A 22730-nucleotide genomic window follows, 5' to 3' on the forward strand; every position below is an offset into this window, starting at 1 on the left:
AGATAGATAGATGACAGACAGACAGCTAGACAGACAGACAGATAAACAGATAGATAGATAGATGACAGACAGCTAGATAGAGAGATAGATAGATGACAGACAGACAGCTAGACAGACAGACAGATAAACAGATAGATAGATAGATAGATGACAGACAGCTAGATAGAGAGATAGATAGATGACAGACAGACAGCTAGACAGACAGACAGATAAACAGATAGATAGATAGATAGATAGATAGATAGATAGATAGATAGATAGATAGATAGATACCAGTAGAGTGAGGGTATGCGTGCTATTGATCATAGCTCATCAATTTATCATGTTGCATGGCTATGACTGCTAATGAAGTGATTGCTGAGAGGCAGACGGCGGATTGTAGAAATTATGTTTTTGGTACAGTACGAGATTAAAATGACAGATCAGAAGGCAGGAAAGGCCTGATAATCGCATATAACTGATTAGATAGGCTAAACAGCAACACTATTCTGATTTTAAATAGCATGTCTGTTGCCAGAAATGTGATTTCTACATTTCAGTATTCCGCTATTTCCTATTTCAACTCACCTTGAGAATTGTCAGAGGTTGTGCTAAAGTCGGGCACGACGCCTGATCTGTCCGCTTCATTATCAGACATCTGCGATTCTTTCATCTGTGTTTCAACAGAGCTGAGCTTCCTCCGAGCAAATGCGGCCATGTAGCTGGGATCAGACAGGGATGGGGTGGTGGGCTCCGTTGTTGGTGGTTTAATGGTGGCTGCTGGTGCGGCGACATTTATCGGTTTTCTGGCGGACGCGATCGTGGGCGCTGGTGTTAATGCGACAATACCGAGCCGGTACCCTGGAACCCCGTTCGCGCTCGTATTAGGATGCTCCTCGGCGATTGAACGAGATTTCCTTATTACTAAAGGCAGCGCATCGTAGGAATGAACCGCCTCGGAATACCCCATGCACACAAACACGATGAATGGGAAAGCCGGGGATGTAAACATCATTAAGGCAAGCCACCACATGATAATAATCTCAACGCTCCATGAAAACCTCCACGAGACGGACTTCGCAAGGCCCCCGTCCTCCAATTTCCATCGGGTTATTCCAAACCAGGTGGTTTCCAAGCCGCCCCGATGTAGCCTACTCCACCATATCCGAGAGAGACCCCCTTTTTCACAATGGCTCTGAACCGACTGCAAGGTGTTTGATCCGCACCGACCTGTAGTAGAAGCGATGCGCGTTAGAGTGGCATACTCACTGGCCAATCAGAAAGCAGGACGAGACAACCGCTGTGGTGAGATGTGTGTTTTTTCTCTGCGCCTGACAGACGGTGAGGCGTCTGATTGGTTAAAATCAGGCGCATCGAAACCTCGCTGGCTGGTTCATGCAGTCAGGCGATCATTAAAATATTTTCATTTTATAGCCTATTGTTGAATCAACCGTGGATAAAAATAAGAAAACACGTTTTAAAATATTTAAGGACTTTCAAAACAACAACATCATACAATGCTACTTCATTCTGCTTCTCTGTGAGCAACTAGTCATGTATTATTGCATCATAGGCGAACTAAAGGTAGTCTAACGGGATTTTTATATGCACTACACTGAACAACGACTCGTTTAATAATTTTATTCTATTTTATTGTTATTTTTATGTAAATAATTTGAATCTATATTTTGGTGTTTATGTTATTAAAAATAAATAATTAATATTGTTGTTTGTTTTTTTGCGTTTTTTGCATTTATTTGTTTGTTTATTAATGTATTGTTGTTTGTGGTGGTATTTGGAGCTCTGGGTTGATTTTCTGCGGCATCAATTGCTGAGCACTGTCAGTATAGGTTATTATCATCAGCAGCACCATCTTCTGGTTGTGCAAAAGAATGAGGAACAATTTTGCAGATTTCCTGTGGTGGGATTGTGATACTATCCTGAGCCATCAATATTAGCAAGACTGTAAAATAGCTTTCAATAACAGAAACCTCTTCAAATTACAGTAATAGTTGCAATTTAATAATTGACTATGCATGTTTTTTCTTTTGCATAAATGTTCTACCCTTCTCAATTTAGCATTTGTGTATAAATACTGAAAATGTTTTGCTCTTTTATTTTAAAGATAATAAATTAATTAGTGAAATGGATTTGCTGCTACATGCGGTATCTAGAACCTGACCGAATGATTGCAATGCAAACAACATACACAATTTAAAAAGAACAAAAAAATGATTGCCAAGATTTTATAGTCCTACAACAGAGCCTCTTTTACGCTTCACCCACATTCCTACTGTTTTGAGACCTCATCAAGGTAAAGGCCAACATCCATATGGACATCTCATGGATGTGTGGACGAGCACCTGGGGCTCGGGGCAGTGAGCTGTGACAATGTACACGTGGAGTCACAGAATAATGATAAGCAAAAATTGCTTTTGATATGGGCAATATTTCGATAGTCTTCTAAATGTTGTAACAAAGAAAAAAAAGGTAGATGACAAAACAAAAGGAGGCAGGTGGATACAGTACAGACAATGTAAATATTTATAGAAATAACTTTGTTACGGAATGTGTTGCTATAGGCTCATCTATTTGATCCTTTTCTCCCTTTAAATTTTAGAGCAGTGGATGTATATTTAGCACTGACGAAGTTAGCCACATTAATATATAGGTCTTCAAAGTGATTCTCCAAACAAGTTATGAATGTGTAGGAGTGTACTTTTGTCCTTTATCAAAATTACTTTTAATTGTTTTTAAATTATTTAGAGCTTAAAAATGCTTTCAGTTTTTGGTTATTATAATAAACCAATTAAAAGAGTCCCAAAATGGCATTGCAAATTATGCACAATGTTAACAGACACTGCCAAAGGACAGTGCTGTTTCTCAGAATACCGATGTGTAACATGCAGGTCTTGCCAACAAATGACAATATATGATGGCTATGTTGGAGGTGATTACTCAACCCATATGAGAATCATCTTAAAGGGCATGTAGGCCTACTCAGTGAGGACTGTGCATGGAGGCAACCATAAAGTGATAGTTCACTCAAAAATGAAATGAAAATTCTGTCATCTTTCACTCATCCTCAAGTTGTTCCAAACCTGTATGAGTGTCTTTCTTCTGTTGAGCACAAAATAAGATATTTTGAAGAATGTTGGTCACCAAACTGTTCGTGGTAGCCACAGACTTTCATAGTAAGGAGAAAATATAATTGAAATTAATGGCTGTGAGGGTGGCTGAGTAAATGACAGAATTTTATTTTCTTTAAAATTTTTATTTCTTTATGAAGAATGGGAGGTGAACTATCCCTCTAAAATGTCCAAAAACAATTAATCAGCCCTTAGAGATTGTCATTTTTTAAAATATAAATGTAGAATAATTTTCTTCTTGATTTAAAAAAAAAAAAATTCCCAATTTATAAATTATATTTATTATAAGATTATATTTTGGTATAGAAGAAGAGACATTTCAACCTGAAAATCCATATAGGTGCATTAACTGGCTATTCCAGACATTTTATATTAAAGGTGAGTTTGCATTCATTCTTTTACCTACAAATAGTAGCCTATCTATGTATGTAATTACGTAGTGAAAGCTCATGTTCAGATTTATATTTAGTAAGAAACAAAATAGCAAGCTATTGTTCAGGAGTTGCTTTCAAGTAAACTAATTTTTGCGGGGAAAAAATCCTTCCAACATTAGAATACATGCGAAAGTAAAATCTAATATCCAATCAATAATGATTATTTTAATATCTTATAAATGTAAACACATTAATATGACAACATACATTAAAAAAAATATGATGCGTCTAATTGATCAATGCGGTCCTAATACTGTGACCATTTGTGAGTATGAACCTGTAGCCACGCCTGCATCCTGTTGTCGCCCAATCAGCGACGAGCACAATCGCCAAGTTGTTCCTGGAACGTCATCAGGTATCTGGTGACTGAAGATTACGCGTGAAGTTAGTAGCCAGGTGCTAGCCGCGACAAAAACAACACACAGATGTAACGCCTGGAGACGTATTAGCGTTAAACGTGATTCCTGTTACAATGAACCTCAGCTCTGTCAGAGTCTATGGAGTTGTCACGGTAGGTTTACGCTCGTCTGTTTTGTTGGTTTAGTAAAGGAGATGGACGAGAGCTAACATTAGCTAGCTGTGTTTACATTTGATTTTCTGTTATTGCTCGGCTCTGGGCTTTTTATCGAGAGCTTTGGGGTGGATGTTTGCATACACTGTCAGCATGTGATGGATGAATGGTTCTGCCATCAAGCTTACGTGTCATAATCAAATCTGTCACTGGTTAGCTTACTACAGTGTAGCATATCAAGCCATGTAAACATTGAGTCTCTTGGCACATTCAGTCTATTCTAAAACATAAAAGCGCATAAGAGTTTAGGGTGATATTAGTATTTAATCTGACAGTGTTGTCCATGTCTTGCTTAAAAACAACTCATCTGCTTTAAATAATTCTGAACTTGAGTATCAATAATGTAAGTGTAGTACTATTTTGATATGTCACCTCCACTAACTATATAAACAGGTACAGATGTACACTAGATGTACTAAGCAGTTCACTCTTAGCATGCAGGTTGGCAGCACAGCAAACTCATTTCATTCAGAAAAGTAGCTGATGGTTAAAAGCCTTGTTTGATTGGATTAGTTTGACCACTAGATGTTAATGTAGTCCTAATGTTGTGATTTTCTCCACAGAGTCAAGGCAGCAGAGAGTGATCTGCTTACGCTGTGAATATAAGCCGTTCTGCTTTCCGAGGACCCTACAGTGTCTCGTTGACAGTTGGGGAGACGTTTAAATCATTGCTTTACACACATACAGCTATACGCTACATCTACACTACAGAGATGTTCGCAAAGTTGAAGAAGAAGCTGGCGGAGGAGGCCGCCACTGCCCCTCGATCAGGCCGCATCCCTCGCTCCATGAGCAAAGAGTCCATCACTTCTGTGGGCGCAGATTCTGGCGATGACTTTGTGAGTAGATCTTTCTCTGCTTTTGTGTAATTCTCAGTCTCCAGCTTCTTGCGATATCATGTCTTCATGCAATATTGAGACCCATAAAGTTGTTGGGTCTGTTTTAAAATGTCTAGCTGGTGATATTACCAGGATATCTCGATCATAGTACGATGTTACTGCTTTCTTCATATTTCATGTATAGCCTACATTTTCAGACGTTAATGTATTGAGTGCTTTTATCTACTACACCAATTATTAGTGCATTTCACTATCATTCAAAAGTTTGGGGTTCGTAAGATTTTTGGTAAGATGCCTTTATTTGTTTAAAATACAGTTAATTAAAATAAATGTTTTCTATTTTAATTTATGTGAAAATATAATTTATTCCTGTGATGGCGAAGCTAAATATTCAGCATCCACTGTACTGTTTATTCTTGGCTTATTTAGAGTTTGGTTTATGGTCAAAAAGTAATAATTTTGTGTTCTATTCCTCTCACGCTTGCACTGAATGGTGGTTAATCTTTAAAAAAAAAATGTTCTCAAAAATATTATCATGTAAAATGTTATGAGAATTCACATTCTAGAATCGGTGAAGTTCCAGCTGACACATTTTGATAAGCAGACATAATAAGTACTTCATTATTTCCTATTACAAAAGCAGAATGGCCCTAATAAATCAGCATAGTAGTAATTCATGTTTCAAATGACTGGCATATTTACAGTATCCATTCTAGAGAAAGTTATATGACTGTGTACTGACTGTGTTTGCACAGTGCTGCACCTGAACAGCCTGGTAGTATGATGAAGTTTATTACTAGAGTGCTGTGCTATGCTGCTTGGGAAACCAGTGAAATCTAGTGAGTGCTAAATAATGTCACATACTTCGACAAACCAGTGTAACCTGACACTCGTGTCCTCTAGCAATTAATGGCAAACACTCTCAGGGTTAGGTTCAGGTTATCTTTCGCCCTAAATAATTAACGCTGTAGGCTTGTTGGAGGATGAGAGCAGTATCGGTAACGTGTCTAAATCAAAGCCACCCTTATATAGTAGATGTTTTACTGAGAGAAGCCAACGCTTTTGGACCCCAACGACAATGTAAATAAAAACGTATAATTCTGCATTTGTGCTGATAAACTTTTAGGTATACTTTTTTAACCAAATAAATAAACATCTCCCTTTTGCATTCTGTAGATCTTATAAAGTATGTGCAATTATATTTCTCTGATATTAGTGTTTTGTGTTTTTCTAATTTATTGGCATTGGTCAGTATTGTATATTTAATTGTTCATGCTCATTTCCACGGTTTTTACATTTAGGCTGTCTTTACTGTCATTTAATGCTGAAAGTGAATATTTACCTCATTGTTAAATAAAACCTTAAGACAATTTTTTTTGTACTGTGCATCATTTTTGCGTCCTAAAACTGTTGATTTTATTTTTAAACTCTTTATTTTTAACTAGTTTTATTTATTTTTTACTTATTAATATTAATCCAATTTTAATATTAGCATTTCTTCTAATCCTATTAGTTATTGGCTATAACACTGGAATAACTAACACAAAAAAATACTATAAATAATATACAATCAGTATTAAATGATAAATAATACTAATCAGTATTAGCCAGATTTTTAATATTGATGCATTCCTAGTTTTTTTTTTTTTTTTTCCTATGGTATATTTTAAAATAAATGTCTCCATCTCTGTCATTCACTCTTAGACTTCTGATGGCAGCAGCTCCAGAGATGATGTTTCTTCTCAGATTCAGCGCAGAAACGATCAGATACGAAAGCTGGAGGCCAAACTCTCAGGTATCGCCAACACAATACAGTGACGCTCATGTAAACACAACAAGAGAAAAAGACTGAAAGGAGGAAAAAGATACGAAAGGCCAATGTGACGGCTTTACAAAACGTCAGTGGAAATCAATGAGAAAAGGAAAAACTAGTGATAGGCTGTTACGTGTACATCCTTCTCACCTGCCACTTTTACGTGCCGAGTCTATTTCAGTCTGTATTTGGACGCCTCTAAACCCTTTACACCTTTTGCCACAGTGGAAATCTGATGGCAGCAGCTCCAGAGATGATGTTTCTTCTCAGATTCAGCGCAGAAACGATCAGATACGAAAGCTGGAGGCCAAACTCTCAGGTATCGCCAACACAATACAGTGACGCTCATGTAAACACAACAAGAGAAAAAGACTGAAAGGAGGAAAAAGATACGAAAGGCCAATGTGACGGCTTTACAAAACGTCAGTGGAAATCAATGAGAAAAGGAAAAACTAGTGATAGGCTGTTACGTGTACATCCTTCTCACCTGCCACTTTTACGTGCCGAGTCTATTTCAGTCTGTATTTGGACGCCTCTAAACCCTTTACACCTTTTGCCACAGTGGAAATGTATAAAGCACATGACATTTGACAGATTTGCCACAAAACAAGCCTGGAATGAATGCAAATGACTCCACTGTAACGGCCTGGAAAAATCTGCATAAATAATAGATTCCTGGCTCTCGCTATCAGCCTGCGATTGGTATGTGATTACATAGCCTGATCTAGAAACTCCTTTAACCCTAAATGAGCAGTACTAGATAAGATGATTGCATAATTGACCTGATCAGGGATGATCTATTAGTGTAAAGGTCAAAGGTTGGTCATTGTTCAGCCTCACAATCAGTCTGGTTTTCTCATCTCAGAAAATCATTCTGTTTTTCCCTCCCATTTGTTTATCTTCTCAATCATATTTATCCCTTTGTTTTCTCCCCCCTGTTTTGTCCCGTCTCCGTGATCCTCCCCCTCATCCTCCTCTGCCTCCCTCCGGTCGTGTTTTTGTGTGTGTCGGTTTCCCATTCCCCAACCCTAGACTACGCTGAGCAGCTTCGGCTAATGCAGAAGACCAAGGAGAAGCTTGAGATTGCATTAGAGAAGTATCAGGATTGTACGTACCGTTCTTTTCGCCTCTTCCTTCTTTTGGCTTTCTCTCCTCTGCTCTGTTTTCCTTTCGTTTGTCCAGTGCTTTTACACAAACCTCACACAATTCAAACATACATTTTTCTAGACAAACAAGGTTGGTTCTTGATCAGAAAGCAAACGAATGAAGATAGTTCATTTGTTCATTGTCTTTAAATGGATTGTTTTATCACAAATGTCTTCAGGACTTAATATAAGTTAAGCTTTTTTATAATGTTGATATCATCGAATATTATTTCTCCCCAAATGTTCAAAAAAGATGTTCATTTGCAATGTTCTCACTTCAAAAAGAACAATTTACACGTATTATTATTACAGTTTAATTATTATAATAATTTTTGTTACTCTAGCAGTATGCTTTGCTTTTTTAAAAATAAATAAATAAATATGTAGATAAAGCGGCGTCTTTATATTATTTAAAAATATCCAACAAATGCTGCTGGTAGAGCTTGACTTGTGTTGAACCCGGAATATTTCTTTAACCTCTTTCTTTGGGAGTTTTCTACGCCTGGGAAGTATGTGTCTGGGGCCATGGCTTCTGAGTTTTAGAGGAGAAATCTATAGAGCAAACACGCTGCTTTAAACAATTTTTGTGAGGGTGACGTTGTTTTTTTTGTTTTATTGTAAATCTCCGGTCGTGTTTTTGTGTGTGTCGGTTTCCCATTCCCCAACCCTAGACTACGCTGAGCAGCTTCGGCTAATGCAGAAGACCAAGGAGAAGCTTGAGATTGCATTAGAGAAGTATCAGGATTGTACGTACCGTTCTTTTCGCCTCTTCCTTCTTTTGGCTTTCTCTCCTCTGCTCTGTTTTCCTTTCGTTTGTCCAGTGCTTTTACACAAACCTCACACAATTCAAACATACATTTTTCTAGACAAACAAGGTTGGTTCTTGATCAGAAAGCAAACGAATGAAGATAGTTCATTTGTTCATTGTCTTTAAATGGATTGTTTTATCACAAATGTCTTCAGGACTTAATATAAGTTAAGCTTTTTTATAATGTTGATATCATCGAATATTATTTCTCCCCAAATGTTCAAAAAAGATGTTCATTTGCAATGTTCTCACTTCAAAAAGAACAATTTACACGTATTATTATTATTATTATTACAGTTTAATTATTATAATAATTTTTGTTACTCTAGCAGTATGTTTTGCTTTTTTAAAAATAAATAAATATGTAGATAAAGCGGCGTCTTTATATTATTTAAAAATATCCAACAAATGCTGCTGGTAGAGCTTGACTTGTGTTGAACCCGGAATATTTCTTTAACCTCTTTCTTTGGGAGTTTTCTACGCCTGGGAAATATGTGTCTGGGGCCATGGCTTCTGAGTTTTAGAGGAGAAATCTATAGAGCAAACACGCTGCTTTAAACAATTTTTGTGAGGGTGACGTTGTTTTTTTTGTTTTATTGTAAATTGTGCCTGTAGCAAACTAATGTAAGATATTTAGCTAAGAAGTGTTATTAATCTCTAAAAGCTCAGATCCCATTTCTAGACATACCCAAAGTAAAAGGAAAAATAAACTGATTACAATCAACTAAAAAAGACTTGTGTATATACTAACAATCTGTTTTACAGCTGTACTAACAAGGACATCTGGACATTACTGGCGATGTTGTTCTTTTTTCCAATAAAGTTTGATTAACGAAACTAACAAAGATAGCAAAATGAATATTTTATGTATTGATATGTTCGGTACTTTGTATGCTGGGTCTAACATTACCATCTGTGTTAACACCTAACCAGTAATTTCATGTTATCTGTTTTAAAGGAATAGTTCACCCAAAAATGAAAATCTGCTGAAAATGTACTCAGGCCAGTTTCTTCTTTGGAATAGATTTGGATAAATTTAGCATTCCGTCACTTGTTCATCAATCCTCTCCAGTGAATAGGTGCCGTCAGAATGAGAGTCCAAACAGCTGATAAATGCAACACAATAATCAACAAGTAATCCACAGAAGAAAATTTAATTATGGATTATGGACTGGTGTTTTAGCCTGAAGCAATGGTTTAAAATTAAAACGTCTTAAGGATGGATTTGTTTCTTACAAACTTGCAGTTATTTGCTTCACAAGATATTGTAGATTGTAGTGATGTTTTTATAAACTGTTTGGACTCTCATTCTGACGGCACCCATTCACTGCAGAGGATCCATTGCAAGTGATGTAACACTCTTCAAATATATTCTGATGAACTCCTTTACGTCTTGCATGGCCTAAAGGTACATACATTTTCAGTAAGTTTTCATTTTTGGGTGAACTATTGCTTTAAGGGTTATAGAAATACTTTTTTTTTTTTTTTTTTTTACTGAATTAATATTTAATGTACTTTAATAAAAATATAAGCTGCACATTTCTGCTTTTAAACCCTCCAAATCTCTTCCCTGCTAAACTGCCAATTCAAGTATATTTAATGTAAACATGTTTGTTGCTAGTTTGCACATGCTGAGGAACATATTTAAATTATCATATCATCTGTGAAAACTAAACATGCAGCCTATAGATATTATGCTGAAAATGATCTGGAATATGTCTTTAAGAAGGAAATCAGAAAGATTAAAGCAGAAACCGGAAATAATCAATCTTTTGTCTTATTTCTGTGTTCAATCAGCATCCATGCGCAAACTTCAGGACCAGAATGAAGCTTTCCAGACCAACCGAGCCAAGATGGCAGAAGGCATGGCCTTAGCATTAGAGAAGAAGGACCAGGAGTGGATAGAAAAGCTAGCTACTCTGGAGCAGGTAAAGATCCTTTGTAACATATTGGATAAAGATTTTAGGAAGGACTGTCGAGCCTGACTAGTCACTTTCAGTTTAAAAGCATCCGATAAATGTTTATTTCAAACATCAGTGTTAATAACCTGTTTTCTAATTGTTTTGTCTTCTTTCTCTCGAACAGGAGAAGTTGTCACTGGCAGCTCGGCTAGATGAGATGACGGAGCAGAGTTTAAGTCTGTTCCAGAAGAGAGATGACCTGGATGAGCTGGAGGGCTTTCAGCAGCAGGAACTGGCCAAAGTCAAACACATGGTCAGCACAGTGTATTCTTTTATTAGTTATTTATAGCAAGAGTAGCATTAAAACAGACTTAGAAAAATTACACACGTCACCTTCCTTCACATTCCTGCACTCAACAATATTATTTACACTGATGCATATCTAAGTTAGAGGTCTGCACGGGCTTTAAAGTGAAGCCTGAAGCCGGCCCGTACCCGAGATCGTCTGACCCGACCCGACCCAACCCGAGTGGCACAGTTAAATTTAGAACCCGAAATCTTTTTTTTTTTTTCCACAATGAATAACCAATTTTTAAAAAATGCTGTATTTCACGATTGCATGCAACGGTCAGTAAGCAAATAAATAAGAAACAGAATCATTAAGGCTCGGCCAGTTCACAAGGCGCGCGCGTGAGAGAGAGAGAGAGAGAGATGAAAGTTGCGTGTGTGAACCTGCGTCTGTGCGTCTCTCTCTACAAGCAATGAGGCTTAGTTCCTTCAAAAACAGCGATTTTACCCCCTCGTTGCAGAGAAATATAATGTTGCGAGTCAGTAGCCTGTCGAAGCTATTTTACTAATAAAAGTTACCCTGCTGTGTTGTCATGTGCGATAATGTGTGTGCGTGCGTCTATGACAGCCGCGTAGCCTGCATATAGTTTTAGTTTAGCTATAAACCCAAGCCCAACCCCAAGCTATTCATTAAACATTAACCCAAACCCGAAAGTATTTCGGGACCCCGTCGGGCTCGGGTAGGGTAGCAGACCTCTAATCGAAGTTAAAGGAATATCTAATCTAACACCCAGAAGTGTCAGAAAACACAGACTCGTATACACTGCAGAATAGACAAGAGGTTCCATCTTATTCCCAAACTGTTTAAGAGGCCTGATCATAAATTTGTCCTGTAGCTGCTGAGGCGAGAGGAACAGCTAAGTCAGCGGGAGAAAGAGCTCAGACTGAGAGGAGAGGAGCTGAACACAGCAAGACTAACCCTGAGCCAAACCCAAGACAAGCTGTATGAGTTGGGAGAGGAACACGAGGAGATGTGCAGGGTCAACTCACAGCTACAGGCCCAGAGGTTTGTGAAGAAATACAGAAGAACTTGACTTCCATAAAGGAATAGTTCACGCCGTGATTCATTCCTACTGCAAAATATCTGGATGGAATGGGATGGAAATGTTTCAAAGGCTGTTGAGACATTCATTAAATATTCAACCACTTTGGCTTTGAAGGAATTATTCTTTCTAAAGAAGTTTCTTTCAGAAAACATAATAATGTCTAAAGGATGAGAATCAAATCTCCAGTTTGTCCACCTGTGTCTTTCAGGGATGAGTTGTTGAGTGAGAGAACAGAGGCTGGGAGGAAGGTTGTGGCTCTGGAGAAGAGAGAGCAGGAGTTACAGCAGCTGATCCAGCAGGTGTCAGAGGACTTCCAGAAGGTGAGCACTTGGCAACCTTCAGCTCACTACAGATGACACTCAGAAGCCAAGAGGGTCACTTTTGAGAACAGAGCCACACCTCCCTTCAAAGTGTTTTCAGCCCACCTTGCACCTTATCATTTCCTTCACTTTTATATATATATATATATATATATATATATATATATATATATGCAATAACATGTTAGGTTTTCTGTGGTTTGCAATTGACTGGAACATTTGGTATTGTGAAATTCTAGACTAATATCCAAGAAAAAAGCTTACATTTATAACTTTTTATAACATTTATAGCTCAATCTGTTATATTTAAACATTTAAACCCTTCCTTTCATAAATTGCCCCTGAAGTAACCATACACTCCTGAGGAAAACAGTCAAGATCTGTTTAAAGAATATGGAATGTTTTCCGTTTTGCTTGAATTGCATGATAAAAATCATTTCCACATTGTTTCTGTATTGTTTCTTCTTTGTTTTCCAGGCACAAAACAATGCAAAGGCACTAGAGAAATCAATGGAGCAGCTCCAGTCTGAACACAATAAGCTGAAGCTACAGCACGAGCAGCACAAGAACAAGGTCTGATTGACTCGACAAAGAATCCATTGATACTAAAGCCTTCACTCGCATTTGCAAGTGAAAATTGCTGTCTGCCAATGTGCTAAATTATGCAGGCACACACGTGAGTGGCATCTAATCGAAACCCGTTGACTATATAATTACATCAAAATAAATGCTTCTTATTAGGACCTACTAACTATATATGCAAATTGCATTTGTCTGTTTTCTATAGCTTTTAATTTTATATTCAAGTGGTTTTTAATCATTTTGACAATGCATCTTGAGATACTATCACTGCACTGCATCTAGCGGTTTTTATTAATTTAATTTAATTTTAACACTAAATGCAATACCATTTCATTATCACATTGTTATAACTCTTCATACCTTACTGTGATTGGTCAGGTTGCAGTGACCGAGGAGGAGAGAGAGCATCTATTAGCTGATCTGCAGGAGAAGGCCACCTCCTTAGAGAGGAGACTAGATGCAAACCTCTCTCAGGATGAGCACCTACAGGAACTACTCAAGGAGGTCAGAGGACACTCACCTATACCACTTATCATCTTACTGCAGTTTCAGTCATCTAATATCTGAATGCTGTGTTTGTGTGTGTGTGTGTGTGTGTAGAAGTCTTCATTACAGCAGAGGTTAGAGGAGGCCAGAGGAGAGTTACTGCAGGAGAGAACAAATCACACCACTGCGGTCAGTTCACTGGAGGCCCAGGTAAACCCCAGCATCTAAGCTCATGCTGCTCTACATAATGTTTTTACAATTGTGATTTCCAGGAAAAGTCATGAAAATAAATGAAATGTTTAAAATATATATATATTTTTATAGTCAAATATGGAAAATGTAAAAGTATTTTGTTGACACATTGCAATCATGTAGCATGTATACAAAAATACAGCAAAAATAGTAATATTGTGAAATATTCTATTGTAAAATAACTGTTTTATATTTAATTATATATTTGTGACCCTGGAGTCTTAAGTCGCTGGGGAATATTTGTAGCAATAGCCAAAAATACATTGTATGGGTCAAAATTATAGATTTTTCTTTTATGCCAAAAATCATTAGGACATTAAGTAAAGATCATGTTCCATAAATATATTTTGTAAATTTCCTACTGTAAATATATAAAAACTTAATTTTTGATTAGTAATATGCATTGCTAAGAACTTCATTTGGACAACTTTAAAGGTGATTTTTTTTTGCACCCTCAGGTTCCAGATATTCAAATAGTTGTATCTCGGCCAAATATTCTATCATCATGTCAATGTCCTATCATAACAAACCATCAACGGAAAGCTTATTTATTCAGCTTTGAGATGGTGTATAAATCTCAATTTCCAAAAATTGACCCTTATGACTGGTTCTGTGGTCCATTTTAGAATGTAATTTATTCCTGTGATGCAAGGCTGATTTGACACTTTTGATCAATTTAATGTGTCCTTACTCAAAAGTATAAATTCTTTAAAAAAAAATAATAATAATAATACTGAACCCAAACTTTTTAATTGTAGTGTAAAATGTATTTAAAGAATGTTCTAAAGGCATTTTAAAAAATACAGATTTCATTGTGAATTGAGACAGATTGAACTGAATTTGCAAAAACCCTTTTGAATTGAATTGAAAAATTTAAAGGGGTCATATGATGCGATTTCAATTTTTCCTTTCTCTTTGAAGTGTTACAAGCTCTTGGTGCATAAAGAAGATCTGTAAAGTTACAAAGACTAAAGTCTCAAATCCAAAGAGATGTTCTTTATAAAAGTTAAAGGGGTCATATGATGCGATTTCAAGTTTTCCTTACTTTAACTTGGCGCTGTAGATCGCCGGATCGTCTTTCACCGTGGACGGAGCGGAGTCCAGCCCGGGGTCGTCACATGTGGTTGCCGCAAGCCCACCGGCTGCTCCTTTGTCGAATCCGCACCGTTCTCAAGCCTGCCGGCCGTTCGTCACTCAAGCCTGCCGTGTGTGACACTGTGTGTTTCGTTGTGAATGTTTATGCGGCGCGATGCAACGCAACGCGTAAAAAGACTGTAGAAGTCATTATAATCCGTAATTATGTCCCCACTGGATGCAACAAATGCCTCGTTTATAATGGGTTTTAATGCTTTTGTCTCGTAGCTCCGTCCGGACAGGGCATCACAGTATGGTAAGGGGCGTAACATTTCCGTCACATGCTTGAGGTATTCGGCCAATCACAACGCACTGGATAGCTGGTCAATCAGAGCACACCTCGCTTTTTCAGGCTGATGAGCTTTGTAAAAATCGACACGTTTCAGAAGGCGGGGCATAGAGGAGAACAATCATGTACAGTATGTGGAAAATAATGTGTTTTTTTTTTTACCTTAAACCGCATAAACACATTGCATTACACCAAATACACAAAATAATGTTATTTTTAGCAACATCATATGACCCCTTTAATCTTATCGTTTTGAAATATTCACACCCCTAATACTGCACTCTGCTCTACTATACTGAGATATGCACTGTTGTTCTTTACACCTTTTGTACTGTAATAACTTTAATTCAATGACAACATATAATTTGTTTCCAGATCTCTCGGCAGAACGCCAACATCACAGATCTGCAGACTCTGGTCAAGCACAAAGACGATTCGTCCAAAGCTTACAGAGAGAGGACAGACACACAGGTGAGTTAACCCACACGTCACGTGACTGTGGCTGAATGATCTAAATGATGTGTGTGTTGTGTCAGATATCAGATCTGGAGCAGAGGTTGGCTGACTGCACTGAGACGATGAAGAGTCTGCAACAGCAACTTGAAGACAGTGAAACACATGCAGAAAAGCTGGTGCGTGCTGTTTGGTCGAAGTCACCAAACGTCTCAATAGCTGGCTCAGTTTGGGTTTGTCACAGACAGTTTTTGCTGAAATGTCGCCCCCTTCTGTCAGATATCAGTCATACCTACTGGGACGCTAGCATTAGACGAGGAAAATAACTTATGGGGTTTAGAGTTATTAAACAATTGTTTTTTATGAAACTTAGCGACTGGTTAACTCCTTTTAGTTTTGCCTTCGAGTGTTGACCTCTAACCTTTGGTCCAACAGCAGGCAGAGTGGGCAGGGGAGAGAGAGAGACTACAGCAGCAGGTCTCGACACAGAGACAGAGAGGCTTGGAGAAAACAGCCAGGCTGGAGGAGGAACTTCTTGCACTACAGAGAGAGAGAGAAACAGAGGCAAGCAAGCATCAGGACAACCTGGTGTGTGAAACATCACTGGTCTTTCTTTAATTATTATTCAGTTAACATAGGAACATTATTAAATGTTATCTGATGCTTGTCTCTTTTTCTCAAGCGGTTACTGGAGGAAGAAAAAGCCTCACTGTTGAAGAGCAAAGCTGAGGTGTACAGCACTGTAGAGAGACTGACAGCAGAACTAGAGCAGTCCAGAGTGAGAATCATCTGCCACTACTGATTCACTTCACAGATTCACTGTGACATACACTACCATTCAAAAGATTGGGGTTGATAAGATTTATGTTCACCAAGGCAGCATTTATTTAATCAAAAATAATATATTATTATGAATTATAATTACAGTTTAAAATAAGTGTTTTCTATTTTTATAAATGCAATTTCATTTAAAGTAGAATCTTTCAAAAAATGTATAGTTACATGATCCTTCAGAAATCATTCTAATATGCTGAGTTGTGCTGCTTAATACAGCATTTATTTGAAATAGAGACATTTTAAAATAAGTTTTTACTCTCACTTTTGATCAATTTAATATGTCCTTGCTTAATAATTATATAATATAAAATATTCGTAAAAGTATTAATTTCTTTAGAACAAATTCTAACTGACCCCAACCATATGAAAGGTGTAGTGTAAAAAAGAAAGTTAAAGTAATATTATAAAATAGTCAAGCAAAATCCCTACTGGTTGATCATCCGAGCTCGAGTTATGTTGCTGACCATTATGACATTTATGTGACACATTTGTCGATGTTACAGGCGGAGTTGATCAGCAGACAGACGATAAGCGTTGAAATTGCCAAAGCTCTGGAGGAAACCAGAAAACAGAGAGAAGAACTCCAACAACAGGTTAATTCACTGGCTTATTGGCTTATGAAACATGCATCCATTTTTCACTCATAAAGCCATTTACCTGTGTTAGGAAACTGATGTTTTGCTTGACTTTGATAGGTCAGCAAAATGGCAGCGTTTCTTGAAAAGGCGAAAAATGAAGTGAGTCGTCTTTCTCAGAATTTAGGAGCAAAGGAGGAAGAATTAAACACGCTGAAGGAAGGTGAGGGACCAGTTGTATTTTGGTAGCCCCTGTCCACCCATCAGACCCCTTAAAGGTGGGGTATGTATTTTTTCAAAATCGTTTTAGAAAACTGAGTCGGGCCGAGTACCAAAGCAAACTTGTAGCCAATCAGCAGTAAGGGGCGTGTCTACTCATGATGCGGAGGAGAGAGCGCTCAGTGCACAGGACGGACATTAGCCGAGCCGAGCGACGACAGAAAGATAGAGATGGCAGATAAAAAACAAAAGAGGAAAACGTCTGCGGAAAAAAAGGCTTACGATAAGGCAAGAAGTAAGATCCGTGTAAATATCGGATCAGCTTTCGAGCGCTGGAGAGAACTCAAGGAGCAGAAGGCCTGCAATCGAACGCCGAGGTTGCTTTGTTTCTTCTTGATATGCGAGTAACACCGTGTATACACCGGACGTGACAGTTACCGCGCCGCAACAGCTAAAGTCTGTCTAGTACACTGGACGTGACAAAGCGACCTCTGAAAATCATTTGAAATTGGTCAATACATCATAAATAGAACGCAGCAGCAGTTTTCTGTCGGGGATTTGTCGTGTCGTACCGCACCGTATCCAGTGTAGACCATAGATATGTATATACAGTATATCTATGGTGTAGACAGCATCACTGATTATAATGAGTTCTATTTTGTCGCGCCGTTCGTGTCTGGTGTAGACACGGTGTAACATTGGTTTTGCTTTGTTTCACAGAACTAATCGTTGCCTGGGTTGCGTACGTATGTGTGGGGCGGAGCTATCAAACTAGGGGAGAGACCCTTTTTTTGTTTTGGTGATTTGAAATATCAACACTGGCTACCAGAAGTCACTTACCCCACCTTTAAGAACTGGTTCAAACCAGGGCTATTATAGTTAAAGTTTACAGGGTTAAGCCCCGTTTACACCAAGAACACTAACTATACACCAGCGGACAATATCGTCTGTTTATTCTAAGTGCAAGCTCATCTGTCGCTTTAAATTCTCGAGCTCGTTATAGTAGGATGGATTCTGATTGGGTGTCAATGTTTTTATCAGTTATCAACTGGAAAAATCGTTCTGAAAGCGATTCCAATTATATCGTTTATCTGTGCCTTTATCGTTATAGTTGTGGTCTGTACTCTGCTATTCTTTAATATTGAGAATGATTTTTAGAACTATATTTTTATCGTTATCTTTATAGTTATCGTCCTTGGTGTAAACGGGCCTTACTAAGGCAACATGACTTATTTTAATTTAGTTTAACTTTAGGGCTGCACGATAAATCGCATGCGATATTTAACGCGCATCTTATCAGTAAAGGCGGTTCTGTAATCAGCGGTAAATCTCCATCACCTGTGGGCTTTCACATTGAGCAGCATTAACTACACAGAGCCGTTGTTCACTGACGAGCTGCGCAAAAAATCGCACGAATATGAACGTGGTTTTGCGCAGCTCGTCAGTGAACAACGGCCAGAGGTGTAAAGTATTGGAGTAAATGTAATTAGTTACTGTACTTGAGTATCTTTTCGGGTACTTTGTAGTTGTACTGAGTATCAAAGATATTAGTAACTTTTACTCTTTACTTCACTACATTTTTGAACTAGTATCTGTACTTTTTACTCCACTACATTTGAAATCCTTGTGAGTTGTTGAATGTAATTGTTGTCTGTTTGCCAGTCATTCTGTTCTTTGTTCCCGTTTGTTTTTGGCTTATTGTTTGTTCTAGTTTTTCCATTAAATGCCTGCACATAGATCCTTGCCTCTGCCTGTTTTCCGCAGCTTCTACACAACGTTACAGTTTTTCACTGGCATGTCTCTGTGACTAGTGCATCTTTGAGCCTATATTTAGTATAAGTAAAATATTTAAGTACTGTTAAAATCAGATACTCTAAGACTTTTACTCAAGTTGTTTTGGAATTGGTGACTTGTAACGTGTAGTGGAGTAATTTTCACTGTAAGGTATCTGTACTTTTACTCAAGTATGGCTTTTAGGTACTCTTTACACCTCTGACAACGGCTCTGTGTAGCTAATGCTGCTCAATGTGAAAGCCCGCAGGTGATGGAGATTTACCGCTTTCTGACAAGATGCGCATTAAATATCGCATGCGATTTATCGTGCAGCTCTATTTAACTTGATGTACTAAAATAACTCAAATGAAAACTGAATATATAAAAATAAAAAACACTAAAAATGACAAAAACATGCAACAAAATTGCTAAAACTTTGAAATTATAATGAAAATGGAAAATATAAAAATAAAAACGGACTGAAAATGCAAAAAAACTAAAAATACGTAATTGTATCTCAATATCAATGGTTCAAACCCTTAGTAACCTTTATTTAAAAAACAATACTGTTTTGGTTATACATTTTATTGTTGTTTTAGATTTTAAATATACTTCAATGTTTTCTTTTTTTTTTATGTGTAATTTTTGAATCATTGAATAATTGTCTAAAAAACTAAAAGATATCTTAACATGGTTTTATATTACCAGCCAAATCATATTTTTTTTAAATAACATTTCTGGTAATGATACAAAGATTCTCAAACCTTAAGAGAACACAAAACAGTTCATTTCATTTTTATTTGGACATGTCCAAAAGTAGTTTTTCAGTAAGTTGGATTTAGTAACTGTTTTGACTTATTCATTTAATTCAGTGAAAGATTTGTTAAAATGATTTACATTTATAATCTGCGAGTCTTGAGCAGTGTATTAAAAAACCTACTTAGGAACTTCACTTCTTTGATAAATGGACTACAGTCATGATTTGTTTTAGTTCTGCCTGCAAAGACAATACAACAGACATATGTGTTAGGCACTGTAGATTAAATGTGCTTTCTGTGCTTCATAATGGTTGCAGTAAAAAGCTTCTGTTTCTTATTGTGTGTCAGAGCTGCAGGCGGCCCGTAGCAGTCTGTCTTCTCTCCAGGCTGAGTGCGAGTCTCGTCGTTTAGAGGCTGAGGAGCGAGAGAGAGAACACAACTCTCAGCTGACGTCACTACAGCAGGAAATCCTCACAAAAGCACAACAACTCTCTACTTACCAGTCACGGGTCAGTGTGCACTTCATCTCAGCTGCCTTTTGCTGTTAGATACATTGTCTTACCTATTTGATGTTTTTGTATTGGCATATTTCATTGTGTGTAACAGGTGTCTGATCTTGAGGGTGAGCTGTTGAGTTTAACAGCACAGTCACATGATGAGTGTGATGGTGAGCAGAACGGGACGGTTACTGCAAGTGATCTTGACCAGTTACAAAATGTCAATAAAGACCTGGAGCAACAGCTAGCCGAAAAGAACAAGGTGAGAGCAAAGAAACCACTGAAATGAAAGAACATAAGCTTAACTCTTTCCCCGCCAAACACAGAATTTTCTGTTATTCATGAGACAGCGCTTCCCTGCCAAACACTGAATTTTCTGGGTTTCTGTGTTTTCACTGTTATGCACTCGGGGGTGCTATTACACATTTCCTGAATGAGTCTAGAAAGTGCTGATCAAAAACACAGACCAGGAAGTCGCAGAAACTAGCATATGCATATGAAAAATAATATGATCATCAACAGTAACCGCATATAAATGAAAACTGCCTAATGTTACAGAGTGAAATGTCAATCCAGAAAGTGGTAAAGGCCTGTGCAAACTTTGGGAATACTGATGGAAGCCATCTACTGCATCTTTGCTTTGATAATATTACTGAATATGATCCAGATGTAGTATTTGATAAAAATGCGATTTTCTCAGCTTTTTGCTCAAAATGCTTTTATGAAACCTACCTATGTACAAGTGTTGATAAAAAAAAACAATGCTTGAAGCTAGAATAAAACAGATATATATTTTTTTAAGTAGAGTCTGAGCTTTATTTTGATGTATTGCATGTTCAGATATTCATACAACAAAATATTCTGGGGTCCATCAAATTTTAGTGAAATTCAGCAAAAACGCTGGCAGTGGCTGGCGACTTTTTTCAAAAACGCTGGCGGGGAAAGAGTTAAAGAAGAGCAGAGATTTTAAAATTATGAACTTGAATTTAAATGTAAGAACATAATTAAATGGAGAACATATTTTTATATATACTCTTATAACTTTAGTTTTTACTTATTTTACTTTTAATTATAGAGAACATTTTACAAGAATAAATTATTTCAAATAATTACATCAATCATTTGTATGGAGAAGGTTTTTATGGGCTTTAAAATCCAATAAGAATGTGACAAAAATAGTTTTCTTAATAAATGTGTCTAGTTTTATCTTGCACTATTCATTTGTGCGTATTATTGTACATTTCAAATTTTACAAATAAAATTATACATTTTTAATGAAAACTTTCATTACAAATGTAACAGTATTTTCTGCAAACAATTTGCTAACAACCAATCCTGCACTTGATGTAAAAAAAAACAAACATTATTTACAATTTTTTTCAAGTCACCCTACATTATTTGAATTATAATGTGAAAACTGTATATTCTGTTGCACCTGACATTATGGAAGTAAATATGTTTATGAAGTAGAACATTTAGTATAAGAGTAGATTGCTTTGAATATACTTTTTTTTTTTTTTAATACAAATATATTGTATATACAAGTAAATGTATTGTATTTTATTGTATTTATTTATTTTTGTCAGACAATAAAGCAGCTACAGCAGAGGCTTGCAGAACTGAAGAGGACATTACAGAAAGAGCTGGTGAGTGTGTTTATTCATTATGTCAATGTATGCAACACAGTCCACGTCAGCTGTCAGTAAACATTTCCTCGCAATGTGTTTATGCAACAGAAACTGAAGCCAGATCCTGACGTTGAGACGAAGGAGAGACTCCAGGAAAGCAGGCAGGAGAAATCAACCGATAAGACAAACTCAGAGACACCGATGCCCGCCACAGCTCCAACCTCAGCTTCAGGACTCCCTCACACTTCAGGCCCACCTCCCATCACCTCCAACACCACAGTCACCAACAGTTCAGACCTCACCGACACAAGAGAGATCAACTTTGAGTACCTCAAACACGTGGTGCTGAAGTTCATGTCATCCAGAGAGGCAGAGGTGAGGGCTCGATCGATATCTGACTGGTTTGCTACAGCGGACTGATGTGATTAGTGTTTCTTGCTAACGTGTCACTATTACTGCTGTTCATTCTTGGAGTTAGGGATTAGAACAAACTCCTAAAAATAAGTAACCTTTAGTTTGTAACCTGGCAGACAATTAAGTGACAAAGTAAAAACATATTAACATATAACAAATTAAAATGTACTCATTCTTGGGCCATTGAAGATGTAGACAAGTTTTTTTTTTCCAGCTGCAGTGAATGGGTGCCGTCAGAATGAGAGTCCAAACAGCTGATAAATCATCATAATCATTAAGTAAATATGATTTATAGACTGGCATTTTGGCTAGAAGCGATGGTTTGCAGTTAAATTGCCTTAATGATGGATCTGTTTCTTACAAACCAGCAGTTTTTCCAGGGTTATACGTTTACTTTTCTTTATAGAAGCGCCTAATTTTAGAATGCTCCTAATTTATAAAAAAAAAAAAAAAAAAAAAACAAAAAAAAAAATTTTAGGG

General features: G+C 37.2%; 2 protein-coding genes across 6 annotated transcripts in view; one reads left to right on the forward strand and one right to left on the reverse strand.

The window, feature by feature from the left end:
- LOC107550960 (multiple epidermal growth factor-like domains protein 9) overlaps nucleotides 1-1247 on the reverse strand; it is a 36728-nt gene extending 35481 nt beyond the window's left edge. Inside the window, exon 1 of the mRNA XM_016232420.1 lies at nucleotides 568-1247. Within this exon, the coding sequence (XP_016087906.1) occupies nucleotides 568-1012 (445 nt within the window). The 5' untranslated portion in view covers nucleotides 1013-1247. The remainder of the gene's footprint in view (nucleotides 1-567) is intronic.
- Nucleotides 1248-3886: 2639 nt separating this feature from the next.
- Nucleotides 3887-22730, forward strand: part of golga1 (golgin A1) — a 20635-nt gene continuing 1791 nt past the window's right edge. The window contains exons 1-21 of one of the 5 annotated variants that reach the window (XM_016232415.1): nucleotides 3887-4073; nucleotides 4697-4972; nucleotides 6677-6767; nucleotides 7818-7892; nucleotides 10536-10666; nucleotides 10824-10952; nucleotides 11824-11993; nucleotides 12242-12353; nucleotides 12831-12926; nucleotides 13314-13439; nucleotides 13536-13631; nucleotides 15472-15567; nucleotides 15633-15728; nucleotides 15985-16137; nucleotides 16232-16327; nucleotides 16890-16979; nucleotides 17082-17184; nucleotides 20060-20220; nucleotides 20318-20470; nucleotides 21795-21854; nucleotides 21945-22211. In XM_016232415.1, the coding sequence (XP_016087901.1) occupies nucleotides 4847-4972; nucleotides 6677-6767; nucleotides 7818-7892; nucleotides 10536-10666; nucleotides 10824-10952; nucleotides 11824-11993; nucleotides 12242-12353; nucleotides 12831-12926; nucleotides 13314-13439; nucleotides 13536-13631; nucleotides 15472-15567; nucleotides 15633-15728; nucleotides 15985-16137; nucleotides 16232-16327; nucleotides 16890-16979; nucleotides 17082-17184; nucleotides 20060-20220; nucleotides 20318-20470; nucleotides 21795-21854; nucleotides 21945-22211 (2427 nt within the window). In that variant the 5' untranslated portion in view covers nucleotides 3887-4073; nucleotides 4697-4846. Of the gene's footprint in view, nucleotides 4074-4696; nucleotides 4973-6676; nucleotides 6768-7013; nucleotides 7105-7786; nucleotides 7893-10535; nucleotides 10667-10823; nucleotides 10953-11823; nucleotides 11994-12241; nucleotides 12354-12830; nucleotides 12927-13313; nucleotides 13440-13535; nucleotides 13632-15471; nucleotides 15568-15632; nucleotides 15729-15984; nucleotides 16138-16231; nucleotides 16328-16889; nucleotides 16980-17081; nucleotides 17185-20059; nucleotides 20221-20317; nucleotides 20471-21794; nucleotides 21855-21944; nucleotides 22212-22730 lie in introns of those variants that run through there. The other 4 variants (XM_016232416.1, XM_016232418.1, XM_016232417.1 and 1 more) reach the window with 4 other exon arrangements.

Source organism: Sinocyclocheilus grahami, unplaced genomic scaffold, assembly GCF_001515645.1.
Source record: "Sinocyclocheilus grahami isolate Dianchi unplaced genomic scaffold, SAMN03320097.WGS_v1.1 scaffold410.1, whole genome shotgun sequence".
Lineage (NCBI taxonomy): Eukaryota > Metazoa > Chordata > Actinopteri > Cypriniformes > Cyprinidae > Sinocyclocheilus > Sinocyclocheilus grahami.